The sequence below is a fragment of the Haemaphysalis longicornis genome, unplaced genomic scaffold, assembly GCF_048455015.1.
Source record: "Haemaphysalis longicornis isolate Haplotype H1 unplaced genomic scaffold, Haemaphysalis longicornis Haplotype H1 scaffold_6, whole genome shotgun sequence".
Taxonomy (NCBI): domain Eukaryota; kingdom Metazoa; phylum Arthropoda; class Arachnida; order Ixodida; family Ixodidae; genus Haemaphysalis; species Haemaphysalis longicornis.
Genome location: NW_027526407.1, coordinates 79,311,397 through 79,330,802, shown reverse-complemented (window position 1 = coordinate 79,330,802; position 19,406 = coordinate 79,311,397). Strand labels below are relative to the sequence as shown.

The 19,406-nt window shown below is 50.5% G+C and overlaps 2 protein-coding genes and 1 long non-coding RNA gene across 4 annotated transcripts in view; 1 reads left to right on the top strand and 2 right to left on the bottom strand.

The window, feature by feature from the left end:
• The window catches only part of LOC144143541 (stress-induced-phosphoprotein 1-like), an 85,819-nt gene extending 83,340 nt beyond the window's left edge, over nt 1-2,479 (bottom strand). The window contains exons 1-2 of one of the 2 annotated variants that reach the window (XM_077675320.1): nt 2,326-2,479; nt 1,356-1,482 (exon numbers count right to left, since the gene is read on the bottom strand). In XM_077675320.1, the coding sequence (XP_077531446.1) occupies nt 1,356-1,482; nt 2,326-2,349 (151 nt within the window). In that variant the 5' untranslated portion in view covers nt 2,350-2,479. Of the gene's footprint in view, nt 1-1,355; nt 1,483-2,190; nt 2,215-2,325 lie in introns of those variants that run through there. The other variant, XM_077675321.1, reaches the window with a different exon arrangement.
• A 3,561-nt stretch (nt 2,480-6,040) lies between these two features.
• LOC144143090 (uncharacterized) lies at nt 6,041-8,584 on the bottom strand. Its single transcript, XM_077674907.1, has one exon. It carries the CDS (start codon nt 8,207-8,209, stop codon nt 6,041-6,043), a length of 2,169 nt encoding a protein of 722 aa, XP_077531033.1. The 5' UTR covers nt 8,210-8,584.
• A 3,752-nt stretch (nt 8,585-12,336) lies between these two features.
• On the top strand, nt 12,337-18,371 carry LOC144143537 (uncharacterized). Its single transcript, XR_013317123.1, has 3 exons — nt 12,337-12,389; nt 16,912-16,979; nt 18,173-18,371. It is a non-coding gene; the product is annotated as an uncharacterized LOC144143537 (long non-coding RNA).
• The last annotated feature ends 1,035 nt before the right edge of the window (nt 18,372-19,406 follow it).

Genomic DNA, 19,406 nt, shown 5'->3' with positions numbered 1-19,406 from the left:
AGCTTTCGAAAGGCGCCGGCACGCATGGACAACATTACGTACCCCGAGAAGAAAACACACTACCATTAACCTTTGCCAACGTATGGAGCGTAATCACCCAGGGGACTCGCCAACAAAGAATACACGATGAACACAAAGTTCTGCAATTCTGGTTTGCACGACTGCTCGCTAGCCCGGTCAGAAGGCACATTTTCATATCCTATGCACTCCACGGCTTTAGCAGAAAACGGTGAGCTGACATTTGCTAAACTGTGTTAATGCGGGCTTGTAGGTACAGGTGCAACAAAATGTAAAGGGAGCATGGCTTCATGAAATCGGAATAACTTCCATTATATTCAGCTGCCAGCATTGTAGAGCACGTGTGGCTGGATTTCATTTTAGAACGACTTTCTTGAAAAGTCCCTTCAAGGTAACTGGCTTGACAGACACATGGCAAACAAATTCCCTAAAAATCTCCAACCCGTGCTCCGTTTACTTCTTTTTTCACACGTACATACTTAGATTGAAAACAGCGCTCAGACGGGATCGCGCCCAGTATGGTCCCAGTCCATTTTTAACCGCGATGCTGTTGAGCAAATTGCTTGTGTATGGTGTCCGCAGTTGAAGATGCCAAGAAAATGATAGGCGCTTGTGCCTCGAGTGCATGTTCGTCAAGCCAAGCACACCCACTTAGGGAGATTGACCAACACTGGCCACAAAAAAAACTCCCGTGTTCGCCGCATCGTGGCAACACTCGTTCGGAACGAGAAAGACACGTCATAGCGTACGCCCCTCGTTTGTCCGTCCTCGTGTCGTGCGAATGCACTCTTTAACGTAGAAGAATTGAGACTTGAATGTCGAAGAAGAAACTCCACATGGCTTGGCCGCGGCAAGTTCACACGGCCAAAGGGGAAGAGGCCACCTTGCTTCGAGAGGCTCAGTATGCAAAGCCTGAGACGATAAGTCGCGCTTGCAGAGTGGCATACGGAAACATCGACCAAAACAACGAGCTCACTCTGGCGTCGCTCAACATAAGCTCATCGAAATGTCCCGCCGCCAACGTCAACCTCGACACCACAACGATGCTAAACCTGATCTTTTCTCTCTGTAAATGATCACCCATAACAGCTTCGCCATTCAACTCTTGCGCGCGAGTGCAAACTCCGTGAATTTCTTCTGTCCCGCCTCAGTGCCGTTTTCGATCTTTAAAAATGACGGTTGTTGTCGGTCACTTTGTGGCGAACAACCGAGACGAGTACTGGCCCCTGTATACAGGAGGACAGACTGCTTCCTACAAAGCAACGACAGAAGTGCGATCTTGAGCGTTCCATAGCTTCCTCGCTTTTCGCTCGACTTGAATAAACAACAATACTCACCAGCCTTATTGGTCCTAAAAGACATATCTGTTGGGTCGAGCTTGATCGCCACGTCATAGTGTCCCAGTGCGTCGGCGAACTCCTTCTTGCGATAAGCGGCATTCCCCAATTCCTTCGCCGCAAGCGCCTGCAAGGGGAACACAACAATTCCTTCGCCGCAAGGGGAACACAACAGGCAACGGCGACGTTTTCCTGGCACTAACAGCGCACTAGCGACGACGAAACTTGGTAACAACAAAACGCAAACAGTTCGTACATGCCAAAGCTTGCGCGGAATTCTCAATTTCCACGAGTTTACTGCCGAGTGATCACACGATGAAAGTTCGAGGCAAGTACTAACGACCAACAAGGTTTGTAAGTTGTCTAATGCGATTCGGATGCTACATTTCACGAAACTCACCATGCTGATATACGACCCTGCCCCACAAAAAGCGTGCCGGTAGCGTGCAGACAATCGCGATTGTGGCTGCCAGTGGTTATATAACGCCCTTCAACTCGCTACTTGCGGTCCATTGCATAAGCTCGGATTAAAGAACTTTATGGCAAAAAAAAAAGTCGCGAACACTTTTTAAGATCTCACACAGCGGCACAATTTTTTTAAGCGGCGCTGAAGATCGCAGACACAAAGCTTACGGCGGGCATAAAATCAACGTGCAAGGCTTAACAATTTACACGGGCACGACGCCGGCTCTCACGAACTTCTGGGTAACGTTGAATGCGAAAGACAATGCACGGCGCACGTGCTGTGGATATCGCGTGGTGCTGAACTGGGCGTTAACTGGACTCCTGAGGCAGTAACAAAATAGCCTAAGCACATTGAAGGTAGCAAACCAACCAACGAAACGCCGGCGTCCACGCTCGCCCCGTCCGAGATCGCACGCAGAGCGCTTTAAAGAAGCAATTACGCTGAGCCGAGTTTAGTGCACGATGCACGTACAGAGGGCATGAAACACGGGACGCGGGAGTTTACCTCGGCTTGCCTGTCACCATCCATGCTTGGAATTCTCTAGAACAGATGCGTCTGGTGATCACTCGTTGTTCAGGCTGAGCCGGCTGGCCGCGCGAGGGCTCTAGGGTTGGCTTGAACGAAAATTCCAGAATGGAGCGCTTGGTGCGCTACCTGTGTTTTGCGCTTGGGCTTAGTTTCGGTTTAGATTCCGGTATCAGTTATTTTTGATTGAAAACCAAGTTTTGAAAAGAGATCGAAATGAAAACAAGCAAAACTAATCCCAGAAATTGGATGCAGCATTTTATGCTGTGGATGACACATAGAAACATTCGTTCCTTCAGTAGCAATTGTAAACACGCGACTGGATTTTGTGCGAGCTTAAAATTAATAATGATAATAATAATAACAATAATAATAACAATAATACTTTATTTGTACTCATGGTGGGTGGAACTAGGCGTACAGGGCCGCCGAAGGCATGCAGAATTGTCCATACCAGTCAGGCTTGCGTACCCAACCTGGGACCCAAACACGCACAAACCACAAACACGCACACACTCACACAGCGCACACTTTGCCACTGCGTCTGCCGGTTTTTCCGCTGGGTAACACAGGGGTGAAGTCGGTCCGGAGGGGGGCAGACGGGAAGCTCCAATGCCGGATAACGCCTAGCTGCTCAAAGGGTGTCAGGGATGCGCCCAGGCTCGAGAGGTTCAGGGCCTCAAGCCAGGGATCAGGATCGGAAGCCGGAGGCCGCGGTGAGCAGCGGCCTCAAGTCGGGGAGCAGGAGCAGCAGCCGGAGCAGGAGTCGGGGATAAGGAGCTTCCTACGTCTGCCGCAGTGGTTGTAGAGCGTTCCAAGCCCTTCATCCCCCGCCGAGGCAGTGCAGGGGGGCCCAGGATTCGAACCTGGTACCTCCCGCTTACGAGACGAGTGTTTTACCACTCGACCGTCGCCGTCGGTAGACGGTTCGTATTATGTAGACTGAACCGTTACACAGGAGTTTCCTTTATTATTCACCGCAAACCGCACAAAGCGGGCGTTTTAAAAAGAATGAAGTAACGCCGTGTAGCGGGGTATACTGCTTCTTCATCATAAGTTTTTCAATATCCCCTACAAAAAGCTCTTCGCTTCGGCAAGTGCATTGATCCCAATGGTGCGCTGACATCCCAGAAGGTGTTTCTATAGATTGTTTTCCAGACCGAGCGAGTTTTACTGAACTATCACAGAATTATTGCAAAAATGGGTTTCCCATGGTTTATACATATGGCACCGTCGATCTGTAAAAGCAATTAATTTTACTAATCTCGTCGAGCGGTTTCGCCGTCGCGGTAAATTTGACCTTCATTTCACTGCAGCTGCGCCGTATCCTCAACGCAGCACGTGACTCACCGGGCCGAGTTCCGCCGACGGCCGCGTTCGCGCCACTGTCGCCGCCGCTGGCGGCTTGGGGCGTGCGCTCTACGCAGCTGCAGGTCGCCGCCTGACCACGTGACTCGCCGCGTGCATGCGAGCTTAGCCATGAATGAGAACGAGGTCGGGACGTCTTTGAGCGTTGGGCTCAGCCGCCACGTGTTTTGCTCAGCTCATGCCAAGACATGCAGTTGCAGGCATGGGTGTCGGCAGGGCGGGTGCAAAAGGGGACTCCCCCCCCCCCTCCCAAGCCAAACCGATGATGATGATCGATGATTGCTATTGGTTTCCCCTTTGAAGCGGGGTGATGACATGTCATCTTACCAAAAAGGACTAATATAACCATGTTTTACACTCTTGGTTTAATACTAGCGCTGCTTAGGGCAGGCACTAAAGCTCATTAGGCCCGAAATACTTTCTTTTCCCTGTTACAGGTGGTAACTGTCCTAGGCCATATTCCCCTCTCTGCTTTTCGTCCACCAGCATTCTAATCTTCTTTTCGCCCCTAGACAGCCTTGAAGTTAACTTCCTCTCTGATACCCTTAAATCCTAGGGCTTCTGGAAGCCCAATATTCCCTTCATGTAGATTTGGACGGATACCCTCACATTCTAACACTATGTGCCGCATAGTTTCTGTTTCTTTTCCGCAGACCACACATACCCCATCATTTTGTGAATACTTCCCCACAAAACTCTTAGTTCGCAGGCAACCTGCTCTAGCCTCAAAAAGCAAAGCACTGCCCTGGGAATTATCGTAGAAATTTTCCTTTCTGATGTCCAATTTCTCCTCCCTGTACATCTCTAACGACGTTTTAGCTTCCATTTTTTCCCTCCATTTATTCGTTTCAATCTGCCTTGCCTCTTTTTTGGTTACCTTGGCTGTTTTGGATTCTCCACTGTTCTTTCCGTATTTCATTGTTAGTCTTCTAGTCTTTCTTAACCACTGCGTGTCCACGCTTTTCAAGTATAGGTACCTAAAAACCTTAGCTGCCCACCTTCGTTGATCCATTGCCCTCAACCTCATCTAAAAGCATATTTTACTCTGAGCTTCTCTAACTTCAAACGACGCCCAGCCCATATCTCCCTGAACTGCTTCGTTAGTTGTTTTTCCATGCGCGCCTAAGGCCAAACGTCCTACCGTTCTCTGGTTTACTTCAAGGCCTGATAGAACGTCTGATTTTAAGCAGAGTACAGCATTCGCAAACGTGAGACCCGGAACCATTACTCCTTTCCACATTCCTCTTACTACTTCATATTTGTTATACCCCCACAGAGCTCCATGCTTCATTATAGCTGCGTTTCGCTTTCCCTTAACCTTAAGTTGCTCCTCGTGAGTACTTAAGTAGTTATCCCCTTCGTTTATCCACACTCCCAAATATTTATATTCCTTCACTCTAGGTAATTCGCCTTGCTGGATAGACACTACGTCGGTGGCAGTGTCATTGAAAACCATTATTCCTGATTTTTCCGCACTGAAATTTAACCCGAGGTCAGTGGCTTCCTGGCCGCTAATATTTATTAGCCGCTGCGTATCGGTTTGGTTATCAGCTAAAAGAACAATGTCGTCTGCGTATAACATTCCCGGAATATGCTGTTGTACCACTTCGCCTTGCAGCATATGGGTTAGGCTAAACCCTACTTGACTTTCTTCCAGTTTCTTTTCTAACCCTGCCATGTAAAGCATGAACAGTATTGGGCTCAAAGGGCACCCCTGTTTCAGTCCCCGATGGATGTTGACCTGCTGGGCGCATTTCTGTCCTTCCCAAGTAAGGTGCACTCTATTGCCTTTATAGATTGCTATAAGGAACTGTACTAACCAGCACTTGCCCCCTCCCCCCTCCCTTCCCCCCGCGATGCAACGGGATTGCCCCCACTCATGACAGAATCCTGCCGACGCCCATGGTTGCAGGTCTTTCAGACTTACGTCCTGCCATAGGTCCATGTGCCTCAGGGGCTATAGTGATAAGTCCGTGGAATGTAAAAAAAGAAACCTGATCCGTGCGTTTACCGCGTTAGCAACGTGTGGGCTGCGTGCTATCAAACCGGGCCTGCTTGGATCACATATCAAGCTAGAAAAATCGGCCGAGTATAATTGCAATTCATAGACTACGAAAAAGAGTTTGATTCTGTGACCACCGCAGCAGTGCACGAAGCATGGAAAGTTCAGGGGATAGCGGGGACCTACATAAAACTATTTGAATACTCGTAGCGAGCGAGCGAGCGAAGCAACTTTATTGAAAATGCCTGCAGAACGATTAGCCCTCCCATGTAAGGAAGGCGTCACCGTGACGCGGCCTTGACGTCTTCCCGGCTGTTGGCGCCTCTACTCCGGCCGCGGCCTCACTACTCCTACTCCCTTTGGTCGACTGCGCCTGCCCCGGTTTTGGGGTGGCAGCCTCCCTCCGGTTTCGCTCGGTCGTTGCCTTTCGAGGGCCGCCGAGATCTGCTGGACGGCCTGGGCTTGGACTTCTTGATCGTAGCAACGCATTGCGGCCTCGAGCCGCGGCGGGATCGTTGTCATCGTTGTAGCTTGCTGCGGGTTCTTGGCACAGTCCCAAAGGATGTGAGCCGCAGTGGCTCTCTCCTTTCGGCACACACAACAAAGGTCACTTACATAAACACTCGGACATATGTGCTTCAGCAGAACCGGGGTGAGTAACGACCCTGTCTGTAGTTGTCGATATATTACTGCTTCCTCACGGGTCAAGCCCGGATGAGGTGGTGGCATAGTTCTTCTATCTAGTCTGTACCACTTCACGATTTCATTGTAAGATGTCATCCTGTCCTTGGTTTCCCACCACCACGTCGGGTCGACCGCAGTAGCAGCGGCACGGTTGGTTAGTCCTCGCGCCGCCGCGTTCGCCGTCTCGTTGTGGTTTTCGTTGCCGCGATCCGAGACATCACAGCCCATGTGCGCCGGAAACCACTTAATCACAACACACCTACTTTCACTCGCGAGATCGACCGCACGCAACACACGTGCGGCTTCACCACACACTCTTCCTCTGGCGTAGTTTTTCACTGCCGTCCTAGAATCACAGAGCACAGTCGTGCACTCGGGGTCGGCGATGGCTAGGGCAATGGCCACTTCTTCTGCTCGATGCGCCGCTCGAGTCCGCACACTCGCCGCCGTCCGTGTAGCACCGGTCGCTGCCCCTACAACTGCTGCGGCGAATGCTCTTCTGCCGTCTGGATACTCTGCCGCATCCACAAACACAGCACCCCTGTCTTTGGCATGGAGATCGATGAGCGCCTTGGCCCTCGCCGCCCGCCGCTCCTTGTTGAACTCGGGGTTCATATTTCTTGGCACAGGACATACCCGCAACCGTCTGCTAATTGCTTCTGGTACATGCACGTCTGTATTCTCGGGTCCCCCTTCCTTTGGCTCCAGGCCTAGGTCACGCAGCACTTGCCTGCCCGTTCTTGTTTCCGATAGCCGCACGAGCTGGGCGGTCCTCTGCGCCTCGGCGATTTCTTCCAAGGTGTTATGCACTCCCAGGGCCAGGAACTTTTCGGTGCTTGTGCAGTCGAGAAGTCCGAGTGCTGCCTTGTACGCTTTGCGTATGAGGGCGTTGATCTTAGTACGCTCGCATTGCCTCCAGTTGTGGAAAGCAGCAACGTACGTAATGTGACTTATAGCGAAGGATTGCACTAGCCGGGTGAGGCTTTCTTCCTTCATGCCTGCTTTTCTGTTTGACACCCTCTTTATGAGCCGAATTGCCGTGGTGACTTTGGCCGCGAGACGGTTCACCGTCTCGCCGTTCACTCGTTTGCGTTCAATCAGCATACCCAGCACTCGGATCTTCTCTACCTCCGGGATAGTCTGACCGCCGCTCGTCCTGATCTTGATTTTCTCTTGCTCTCTCACACGATCGTTGCCTTTCGCCTTCCTAGCTGCCCCTTTCGGTGGAATCACCAACAGCTCGGACTTGCTTGGAGAGCAGACGAGCCCGGACCCGTCCAGCTGCTCCTCGATAGCATCAACCGCCTCTTGCAATGCACCCTCGATGTGTCCGTCGCTTCCACCTGGGACCCATAGCGTTATGTCATCGGCATAGATGGTGTGTCGGACCCCCGTGACTCGCGAGAGCCGCTCGGCCACCCCAATCATTACAAGGTTGAAAAGTAATGGCGAGATGACCGAGCCCTGGGGGGTCCCGACACTGCCGAGCTTCTTCTCATTGAGCTGCAGGTCCCCGGCGTTGATCTCGGTGGTCCGCCCCGTCAAGAAATCTTTGATGTACGCATAGGTTCTGTTGCCCATGTTTAGCCGCGACACCTGGGCCAGGATTGCAGAGTGCCTCACTTTGTCGAAAGCACTCTGCAGGTCTAAACCCAAGATGGCTCTGTTGTCTTGCGTGTTGGTAGTGTCATCGAGGATTTCATTTTTTAGTTGTATCATGGCATCCTGAGTTCCGAGCTTGTTTCGGAAACCGATGACGGTGTTTGGGTAGAGCCCCGAATCTTCCAGGTACCTCTGCCACCTGTTCATGAGAACATGCTCCAACGCTTTGCCCACACAGGATGTAAGCGAGATCGGCCGGAGGTTCTCAATGTTGGGTGGCTTGCCCGGTTTGGGAATCAAGATGGTCTTGGCAGCTTTCCATTGCCGGGGCAGTGACCCGGCTCGCCAGCATTTGTTGAAGTATGCCGTGAGGTTCTCGATGACCGCTTCATTAAGATTTTTCAGCGCTCTATTTGTAACCCGGTCGGGACCAGCGGCGGATTTGCTGTTGAGATCGTGCAGAGCAACCCTCACTTCCCATACTTCAATGTCTCGATCTAGCCACTCGTTTGCTTCGCCTTGGTAGTCCGGGTGCGTCTCTGTGGGAGTGACCGGCAGGTACTTATCGTCAAGGCGTTTCTTCACCCCATCTTCCCCGTGCTCGGTCAGCGCCCTGGGGACGATCTTGGCCACGTTGTTGTGCTGGTGCGTCTTGGTCGAGGTCTCATCCAAAAGATGTCTCAGCATACTCCACGTCTTGCCGCAGTGCATCTGGCCGTCCGCCGCGTTACAAGCCTCATTCCACTGCTGAGTGCAAAGCACTCTGCTATGGGACTTGATCTCTCCGTTGAGTTCGGCGACCTTCTTGCGTAGCCTTCTGTTTGTCCGCTGCGTCTTCCATCTCGCCAGGATGGACTGCTTGGCTGCGATGAGGTGAGCCAGGCGGCTGTCGACCCTTCCGATACGCTCGTCCGTCTCGACTTCCTTGGTGGCCTCTTCTGCCTTCTTTACAATCTCGGTCGACCACTCCTCAATGTCTGTAATTTCGGTCTTCTCCTCGGGTAACAACCTCCGAAAGGCTTCCCAATCCGTAAGTCGATGTTTCCGAAAGCTTCTGCCGACTTCTTCGTCGCCACCGAGCGGGACAGTGACCTCCACAATGTAGTGGTCACTGCCCAACTCGTGCCCCGTGTTTCGCCATTCAAAGTCCCCCGTACCGCTGCCGTTACCCCTGACGAAAGTGAGATCGGGCGTTGTGTCTCGGGTGATCGAGTTGCCGATTCTGGTAGGGTATGCTGGGTCGGTTATTAGATTTAGACCCAAGTCAGTAGCATCTTGCATTAAGTCCCTGCCCTTTGCCAATGTTTTGTGGTAACCCCAGGCTTGATTGGGCGCGTTAAAGTCCCCGCAGATTACTAGCCTGCTGTCGGGCCCCGCGACGTTGCATGCCTTGTGTAACAGTGCTTTGAATTTCTGCTTCCGTGTGACGGGCTACTGTACAAGTTTACCAGAAAAGTGCTTTCCTTCTTCTTTTCCCCCGTAAGCACTTCTACCATGGTGTGCTCAATTGTGCTATTGCCCAACAACTCGTGCTCGACGTACGTGAGGTTTTTCCTCACCAAGGTGCAAACTCCTCTGCCACTACTGCCAGCCACCGCCCGGAGGCTTGGCGGGCTAGCGTGGGACCGGTAACCCGAGAGCTTGACCTCTTCAATGCGGGTCTCTTGCAACATGATGACATCTGGCTTTCTTGATACTTGTTGTAAGTGTTGTTGGAGTACAGGCTTCTTCCCAGCAAAGCCGTTGCAGTTCCAATGCCAGACGAGGAGGCCTTTCACTGCTGTTGTGGTTGCGGTGGTTGATGCCCTATCCATGTTTGCTGAAAGTTAGCCATTTGCGTCGCCAAATTCTGCACTGTCGTAGCCAACTGCTGGCATGTCTGTTCAATTGCTATGAAACGGTCGGTGATTGTCCTGGTGAACGTCGTGCGAATATACTCTTCAATGCGGTCGAGCCTATCTTCAAGGTTGTCGACCCTATCGCTGAGTCTACGCTCTTTGAGATTTTCAATTGCCCTTCTCTTCGGTGCCGGAGCCGCTTCTGCCCCGTTCGCTTCCCTCGGGTTCACCTCTACTTCTGGTTCATCCTCGGTCATTGCCATTTGCTGTGGTGGTGGCGATAACTGCTGCTGCTGCTGTGCCTGCAGTCGCTGTAACTGTGCCGCCATCATTCTCTTGAGCTCTGCCATTTCCTTATTTATCTTATTGACTGTCGCCTCTAGTTCAGTGTTCTTCTTCCGCAACGCCTCGTTTGCGTCTCTAAGCGCTTTCATCGCCCCACTTTCACCTTCAAATTTCCTTCTACCACTTTGCAATGGCAATGACTGCTGCTGCTGTCGTTGCTGCTGCTCCCTCTTGGCTATCCCGGACTTTGCCGCGTCTGCCCAGCCGACTCTGTCTTTGGATTGCGATTGGCGGCGGCGACTCGTGCTTCGGTTTCGCTGTCTGCTTTCGCTTTTGTCCCCGACCGAGCGTGACTCCCGGCGACTAGCTGTGCCGCTCTCTCCTGCTGACTTCAGCAACGGTGGAAACTCTCCAGGCGCCAGTTGTTGCTTTACGCACTGCTCCGCAATCTTACGCTCCCACTGCCTTCTGGTAACTACGTAGGGAGTCTTGTATCTATTTTTGCATTCTCTGCTGCCCGTTGGGTGTTGTCCCCCACAAAGCTTGCATTTCGGGTTACACTCGTGCTCGTGGCCCTTAGCAGGATTGTTGGCCCCACAGTCGAAACACACTTTCACATCAGGGTTAGGGCAAACGTCTTTTCTGTGGCCTACTTTGCCGCACTGTTTGCAGACATCGAAATGTTTGCGATACAGACTACACCTTGTTAATACGGGGCCGTAACATACATAATTTGGAACCTTTTCGCCCTCAAAGACCACAATTACGGTAGTCGTGTTGCCAATCCGTTGCGCTCCTCTTGCTAACGGATTTCTTGAGTTAACGACGTTGCGGTCGATCTCCGCCGGAGTATCTTCGGTGGGAATGCCTCGAATGATCCCCTTTACCGTACCATATGGTGTGGTTTGGTATGCGCCCACCTCGTGTATCTTGTCCCCGATACGGATTGCCTGGATCTTGGCATAGGACAAAGCCCGCCCCTCATCAGGGGTACTCACAACCATGATGTTCTGGTGTAGGTTAGAGCAGAAAGTATCCGCCGAACCGTCTTCTCTCGAAACCCTCGCCGCCGCCATGATGGCCGAGGCAACGATCGCAGTCTGCGTTCTTGCAATGTTTAGGCCTCCCCGCGGCCTCACGATCACTTTGATGTCCTCTCTCGGCAGCACGTCTGGCATTCTCGCTGCCCTCGTTGTCGATGCGATCACTTTTCTGGCGAAGTGGTACCTTGTTTTAGGCCTAGACTCGTGGGTAATGGCGGAGGCGCCCTCACCTCCGGCCGGGGCTCTGATACGCCGGCCCACGTGCGACCAACCGGAACTCCCATTAAAATCTTCCGAGGAAATTTCCTCACCTGGAACCTCGATGCACATCGGTCCGCCGCTGTTGCTGGGGCCTGGGGTCGTTAACTCCTCCGGAGACGTGGTCGTCTCCATCTCGGAAGCCATGATGCCGTACTTTTTCACCACGCCGGGGTTAGGCCCAAACGGCCTAGCGGGCCGAAGTCCTCGGCCGTTGTCCTCAGCAGGTCGGGTAGGCTTAGCGGCAGGCCGCCACCACCACGAACACGAAGTCCGCGAAAATCACCAGAAATCGTACCGTTTGCTCGAAACTGGTACCGTTGACGCCCTCGTACCTTCACGCGCACATCGGTACCACTTATAGCGCGGTAACTGCTAATTAACACTGCGAAAATTGACAGAAAAGACGGAGACGGAACAGACTCCAGCGCTCTTCTTCTTCTTCTTCTTCCTTTTCCCCCTACTCGTAGCGAATTATTTATTACGCCCGCCTCAAATTTGGCACATGCGCTCGGACGCGCATGCGCCGCGACACTTTTGACGGACAAAAGACACGCAAGGAGAAAGCGACCACGACGTTAACTATAGCTGCAGTGATAGTCATCGCTGCAATAAGACCACGGTGCGAATCCAGTATTAGAATAATCAGAGTCCTTCAATGGCATAATGGTCGGAAGCGCCGTCAAAAAGCCCGCCATCAAGCTAGTCCCATGACGTCACCTGAACGCCATCACCAATTTTTGATGATTAGAAAACAGTCAAGGGGCTAAAATAGCTTTCAATGCGTTTGTTAGACATTTTATGTTTGAAGTGTTCGACTTGGTGAAACATTTTGTTTTGACTACGCCGCTACGGTCCTACGGTCGTGTTGATTTCAGTAAGGCCAAAGGCGCGGTAGCAGCGCGGTAGGCCGGTAGGCGCGAAAACCTCCATGGCGCGAAACATGTGCACAGTCAACTAACCGTAAGGTAAATATTATGTTCTATTTTTTCCGGTTTCCCCAACGATTGACAGCGGCCGAAAGAAAGCTTGGTAGCGGCCGAAAGAAAGCCCCCAAAGTAGTGTACTACTCATGACATGACACGTGATGGTGTAATCGTTATGACGTACAGCCAGGTTGCGATGACAGCTAACAATAAACAAACAAATGATCTTACTTGGCTTCTTATTTTTAGCGTTGATCGTAGCGAGGACGACACAGACATCGGTATTCGGATATTCCCCCGGCGGTTGGTTACCAAAGACTATGCCTCGCGCACCCTGTTTCGTCATCGGCAATCTCCCATCACCCCCGGTGCTCGCTTTTGATTGATTGTTTTAACGCGACGACGCAACGGAGGCGATGAGGCGCGCCGTAGTGGAGGGCTCCGGATTAATTTTGGCCACCTGGGGATATTTAACGTGCGCCGAAATCTCGTACCATAGCCTCCTTTAAAGGAGGCTATGCTCGTACACACGGGCGTTTTTGCTTTTCGCCTCCATCGGAAAAGCGGCCGCCGCGGCCGGGAATCGAACCCGCGACCTCGTGCTCAGCAGCGCAACGCCTTAGCCACTGAGCCACCGCGGCGGGTGCTGTTCGCTACCCTGCCGTCCAGAGCAAGGTTCACCCAAAGAATCCTGGCCTGGACCTCAGATTATCAACTTATTACCAGTACCAAGAGTAGTTCTGAATACGATGGAATTCAGTAAAAAATAGCGAAAAGCATAACAAGAAAATTGAGTTCAACGCCGGCGGTTTGTTTTTCATCGTTTTTAAAGGGAAGCAGTCTGATTCGTTTACAAACTTGGGTTACAAAAGCCATTTTAGAGCGCTTTTTCTTATTTTCTGGCACCACAACAGCAAGTGCTTGCAAAGCTCGAAAACATCGGTAAATGCTGGCCAAATAAAGGGGTGCCGCAAACTACGCTTGTGGCACGTGGAATAAACTCGTTGGTGCTCCTCCCTAGAATCTGTTAAAAACGCAAATTGCGAAGGTGTGCTTTGCAAATTCACTCGTTAAGTCGTGTTCATATGATACACTCTAGTGTCAGAGACCAGGTTAGTCACCTAATTAATGCAAGTTACCCTAGTCATTTTTTGGATTGGATTGGATCTGTAGCTATACCCTTTTGAAATGGGTTGACACTCCCCGAGAACACCCGTGAGTGTCATAGCAGGTTGATTACACTTCTGCACCTGGCTCCCCAAACCTTTGTTGCCAAAGGGCTGTTGAAGCAAATGAAGGCTTGTGAAAAAAACGATCGCAATAACATAAGAAAACAGACGATTGCAGCGCCACCATGCACACGTAAAGTATCATGTAAGCTATGAAGAGTTGCTGAGCAGGCTGATGTGAGTGTTGTTTTTTCTGCTCCTGATGAGCTTTGCAGGAAGGTTAGTAGTCAAACACCTCGTTCTGCAGATTGTAGCAAGGAGCAACAACGACAGTTTATTGCACGTGCCACAAGCATAGTTTGCAGCCCCCCCTTATTGTGTGACAGGCAATATATTGGGCAAACGGGGAGATGTGTTCATGATAGGCTAAACAGTTCCAACGTTGAAAAGTGGGAAAGCGGTCATCTAGCAGTATATTGTTGACACCATGCTGGGTGCGAGACTATCTTCAGTAGCACTCCAATATTGCATAAAAAAATCGAAAAACGGACAAGGGAAATTATTGAGGCTCATGCAGCAAACAGCAAAGAAAAGAAATTTGTGCTAGCATCCCTTCTGCCGCGCATCCCTTCTGGCGCGCTATCCCTTCTGCCGCGCTAGCATCCCTTCTGCCGCGCTATCAGCAAGAAAAATCCCCTGTCTGGACAGTGTGTAAGCACATGGCGGTAGTGATGTTGTGGCAGTTTTGTTATTTTATCTTTGCGTCTTATGTGTCCATTTCCTTGTTGCTGTGATTTCTGCCGTAATCATATGCCGGACGTTGCTGCTAAAAGCTTCAGTTGTTAGCCAGCGCATGTGCGTCTTGCTCTACCTGCCGTCTTCGGTTGTTTGCCCTGTGAATTCAGGAATGGGGAACACCAACTCGCCCAAGCATCGACACTGAAAGAAGTGGCCTTTGTTAACTCACTCAGCTCCATGCTAGCTGCGAAAGGCATTGTTTAACTAATTAACTAAGAGGAAGAAAACAACAACAACAACAAAAAAAACTGGCGCAGCCTGTGCTAGTGTTGCAAGGTTGCAGAAACAGCAGAGCTGGGGGTCGACCTAGCTTTTCCCCACACTGACAGCAAATATTAGGAGAGAGGGAGCAGCCGGACCTCAGCAGTGCAAAGCCGTTTTGGACGGCAAACCAAAATAAAGTATGTACAGGGGGTATTAAAATAAATACGAACAACGGAGCACACAGCCTCCGCCGCATGCCGCACCGTCTGGCTGCACTGTCAGTAAACTGCGCGCATGCGTAGTTCGTTGAGAGTGTGGCCAATTGTTACGGGAAATGCTTGATAAAGAAGCGATGCCTGTCATTTATTTTAAATCATGTTGTCATGCTCTGTCGCCACTGAGCATCCTGTTATCTACTATATTCGGGAGCCAAGTACGCAGCAGGCTGATTGCAGCTAGCATGGTGCTCTTCAATGATCACCTTGCTCAGTGGCGACGCAGCGTGTAAAGGCGCCTCAAAATAAACGACCGGCGTCGCTTCTTGATCAAGCATTTCCCACTAATGTAGGCCACACTCTCAAACGCTGTTGAAGGAGTGCGCATGCGAGCAGTTTACCGACTTTGCAGCCAGACGGTGCAGCATGCGTCGGAGGCTGTGCACTCCGTTGTTTGCATTTCTTTTAATCCCCCCTGTACAGTGTTTTATTAAGCAGCAATTGCTGTCTTCCGGCGGCACAGCCGTGTAGGGCAAATCCTCTTGTGGCACGTGCTCGCCTCTGTAGACCTCCACTTTGTCAGCTGGTCCGGCGGCCGTCTCCACGTGTGGATTGTGAAGGGACGGCTTGGCAGATTCGCTATCATCGTCTTCGGCACGAAGGACCCGTGGAGTGCCGGTGGCTACATGATGACGACGAAGGCGGGAGCTCCTCATGTGGAATACGCATTCAATCAGCTTATTCTCCTTTTACCTTCCACTGTTGTTCTTTCCCTGGGTGCTTCGGTCCTAGGAGTTTGCCACAGAGATGATGTGCTCGCCTTTCACTCCTTTGTTGCGGTGACAGGCCAGCTGCCCTGCTAGACAGCTATTTCTTCATTCATTATTTTTTTCCTCACTATTCTGTTATACCCCAAGATCTCATTTCTTCTTGTTTCAATCATTTTCTATTACTTTATTTTTTTTCTCTCTAAAATGAACCGGGTCAGAACCTAATAATTACAGGCAGCTTCTTGGTCAATCCCCCGCGTGGGTATTGCCATGAGTTAAGAGTCCAACCAAACGCAAGCCTGGACGACTCCGGGCAGTGTATTTCCAAACGCTTTGCTGCACAGAGCACCCGCGTGACACGTCTGTTCCCGCAATGGAGAACGGTAATTCAACGTGGTCATTGGCTGCGCCCCAAACTCAAAGTGACCTAGCACATACCGAAATCACCATTAACAAAAACGATGTGTAGGTTTGGGTTAAGCAAAAAAATTAAATAAAAAAAAATCAGGCGATGAAAATAAAACCTAAGCATATGACATCATAGGTTCTGTTGCAGGAAATGAGCTAGTGGGTCACATGGCATGGATGTCACATGGATGGGTCACATGGTCCCATCTAGTGGCTAGTGGGATTCTAACTAGGCAAGCTTTCGAATGAACCAAACTTGTGTTTTTGCATGGCCCCTTTAAAGGAGTACTGACACGAAATTTCAAAGCTCGGATAGCTATGTAAAAGGCTTCCTTTCTGCATGGAGATATCTCCGAGCAAGTCAACAGTGACCGTTCAGAATAGCATATTTTAAATCCATTTTAATGTTTGCGCGCATGAGAAAGCAGAACGGATACAATCGGGATGAGCATGACACCGTCTACTCCGTGTGGCCCAAAACTGCCGACATGAAGGCTCCCGTGACGTGGCCAACGCGCTGGCTGCGGCTGGCGCGTGCTGTTTTGATGTGTGTACACATCACTGTTTTGGGATTGACATCATGCTGCCTGGCACGTGGAGATGGTGGAGACCACAGCCGGTCTGGGTGCGTGTCCAGACGGGCAGTAGCGTGACGAGAACGGTGATGTCAAGAGCGCCCTGCTGTCACGCCGGCTGCCTCGATGTTTTTTAAGTGGAAACCGAAACTGACACGAATAAGTGTGGCTTTAAATAATTATTTACGCTGCTATCGACCGTCTAATGTGCCATTGTATGATTAGAGGGCTGGTAGGCACCCATATCGCTGAAAAAAACCTTAATGCGGAAATTTTGTGTCAGTACTCTTTTAACAAATGGGCTAAAAAGGGCTGCAAGGAGGCTCTAAAAGAAAGTTCGAGCAGTCACTTTAATCGTGCCCAGTTGCAACTTGTAGCAACCTGTCTTCTTACTCAAGTTCTCTTGCATTTACCCTGCAGCTCGAAGTGGGTGACAAGTTCCTGAGGGCCGTCTGCAAGTGTGCGCACTCAAATGGAGATGTCAGGACGTGAGTGAACACTTCCCCCCATTTGGCTGCGGCGTCACCAAATCTCCCCCTTTCCCGGCAACCCAGTGTCATGGCTGCTTCACATCTCACTGTATGAGCTGTCTGCCCCGATTTTTAAGTGCAGAGCAGTTTAGGGGCTTGCTTTGTCGTTGTGGCTCGCTCGCTGGACCCAAGCAGAGCCGTACACGGCGTTCTAGCGTAGCGGCTGTCGTCGCGGCGTAACCCAGAGGCTTCAAAGGCCAAGCGCGGTTTATATAGTCATAGGCGTTCGAAACTCGTGAACCACTGATGCTTGTCACACACCTCCCGTTTGTTTAGCGCAAAGAAAACTGCAGCTACATTTGAGGCAGAATATACGTAAGTAACCGGCAGCGCCCGCGTTCATTTAGTTAGGAACGCTCATTGGGTTGGTTTTTACGATAGTAAGCACAAGAAAGTGGCAGTGCAATGCCGGCACGTGCGGGAGGAAAAGCAAGCACAAAAAGAACAGAACTCCCGCTGGGGCAGTTTCAGACATGGGGCGCGCGAACACTGCGAAGGCGGGAAATTTGAATTGCATTGGGTGGTAGCAGTGAGTGGATGACAGCGGTACAGCCCATTATGCCGAATCACTGCTCTGCACTTCCCACAGCTTTCACGTTGAGTGCAACGGCTTTAATTTTCTTGCTTTGGTTGCGGTTTCGCCCACATGTCACCATAGCTAAAGGGACATCTGGTAGCCTGTAAATTATTAGCCATTAATCATTAACAGTGACTCGGATTAGTGAGCGGTAGTGCTTTGGCTGGTTTGGTAAAAATCAAGACGGGCAGCTTCCATTGTGAGTTGGGAAGCGGCCGTGCCAACGGGTTGCTGGGGGGAAGAAATCGGGCAACGCTTTCTAGGCCCCTGCCCATTTTGTTACGCATTACAATCCAGAAAGCATTCCTAGAGTGGAACAAAACGTGGCAAAGGTGCATCCTTTATAAAGAAAAGGGCTCAAAAGGCATAGCGCCTACATTCTACCAGCCGTACATTGTTTCCGACAGAAGTTTAGCCTTTTCATTACGCTCTTCATGTGTTAATAATCACACTTCTGTTTTTCCACAACGGTGTTTGGTGCTGGTACTTCAGTGTGCGGAAACTCGAGTTTGGTGACAAGAGAAATAGGAGAGCACCTCCCCGCAGCGCGCCTCTTGTTTTTCATGCTCAACAGTGCAACGTAGCTGTGGTGATCCTGGTGGGTGCAAGTGGCCCGCACAAGACGACGAGCTTTCCGACAGGTGGGAGGCAGCTGTTTTATTTTACGATTACATAGGTAGGGCCAGAGTGCAAGTCCCCAGTGTACAATTTCTTTGGAAATGCTGCAGAGTTTTGAAGTCTGCAAAAAATGACTATTTGTACTTCGGTTCCAGTTCTCCCTACATTACCCTCCAACAAGTCCTGATTGTAAAGGGTAAAATTTTTGGGGGGGTTTTCAGATTCAGATTCAGATTCAGTTTATTTCATGTACAAGTACATCAGGTACATCAGGTTTTCAAAATTGTTTGTACTCGTAGAAAGTGAAGGCTTCTAATGTCTCATGTCTTGCACTGTAGTCCTAGTCACCCAAGAAAACAAGACTGCTCGTACTGTGTTGAGCTGGAGTTATTAGCTATGGCGCAACTGTTAGGTGGCAGAAGCATTTCAGGACGAAAGGTTTGACTAGTTGTGAAAATGCAGTCGAGTCGAAACCGTCGTTGCATGCAAAGTGCACGTGCATCTCTTCGCTTCTTTTTCGTTGAAACTGCGTGATTGGTAACGAGCGCTAGTTAATACCAGTGTGTGAGGATATGATTGCTGGAGCTGCTCAAGCACCGTATTTTTGCGCGTATAACCCGCACCAAAAATGCAACAATTTGAGTGGCAAATTAGGGGTGCGGATAATACGGTTGTTTTTTTTTTGCACCGTGAAGCTGCGATTGCACAAAACATACAAGGGCTAGAAAGAAAAAACAAGGACAAGCGCACTCTAACTTAAACTGAATTTTTTTGCGAATTGTGACTTTCGCCTTGCAGTCAGTGCATTACACTTGCTAAATATACGCTTTTTTCGGTCTACATAGCATGTGATGTGTTGCTTGAGCAGTAGCTTTGGTGCAGCCTTTCCTGTATCAAATGTGTGGGCAATACGCTAGGATTTTTTTCTTTTTCTGGTGGGCTGAAAGGGGGCGTGCGGATTATATGCAGGGGCGGGTTATATGCGTGAAAATACGGTAAGTCATGTAAGTCCTAAAGGGCACCTGTGACTTTGTCGGGCAAGGGTGACAGGTGGAAGTAGTTTTGGAATTGCTGTCCAGCTCGTTTTAAGCAGTGTCAAAAGACTAACCCTGTCGTCTCCTGCTGCACTGCAACTAAGCATTCCATGTCGCGTTTTGCTAAAGAGCACTGTCATGCCAGCAGAAGTGAAC

What these genes read in the sequence shown, in the direction of transcription:
- LOC144143090 (XM_077674907.1), bottom strand. Translation starts at nt 8,209, where the DNA reads ATGAACAGGTGGCAGAGGTACCTGGAAGATTCGGGGCTCTACCCAAAC.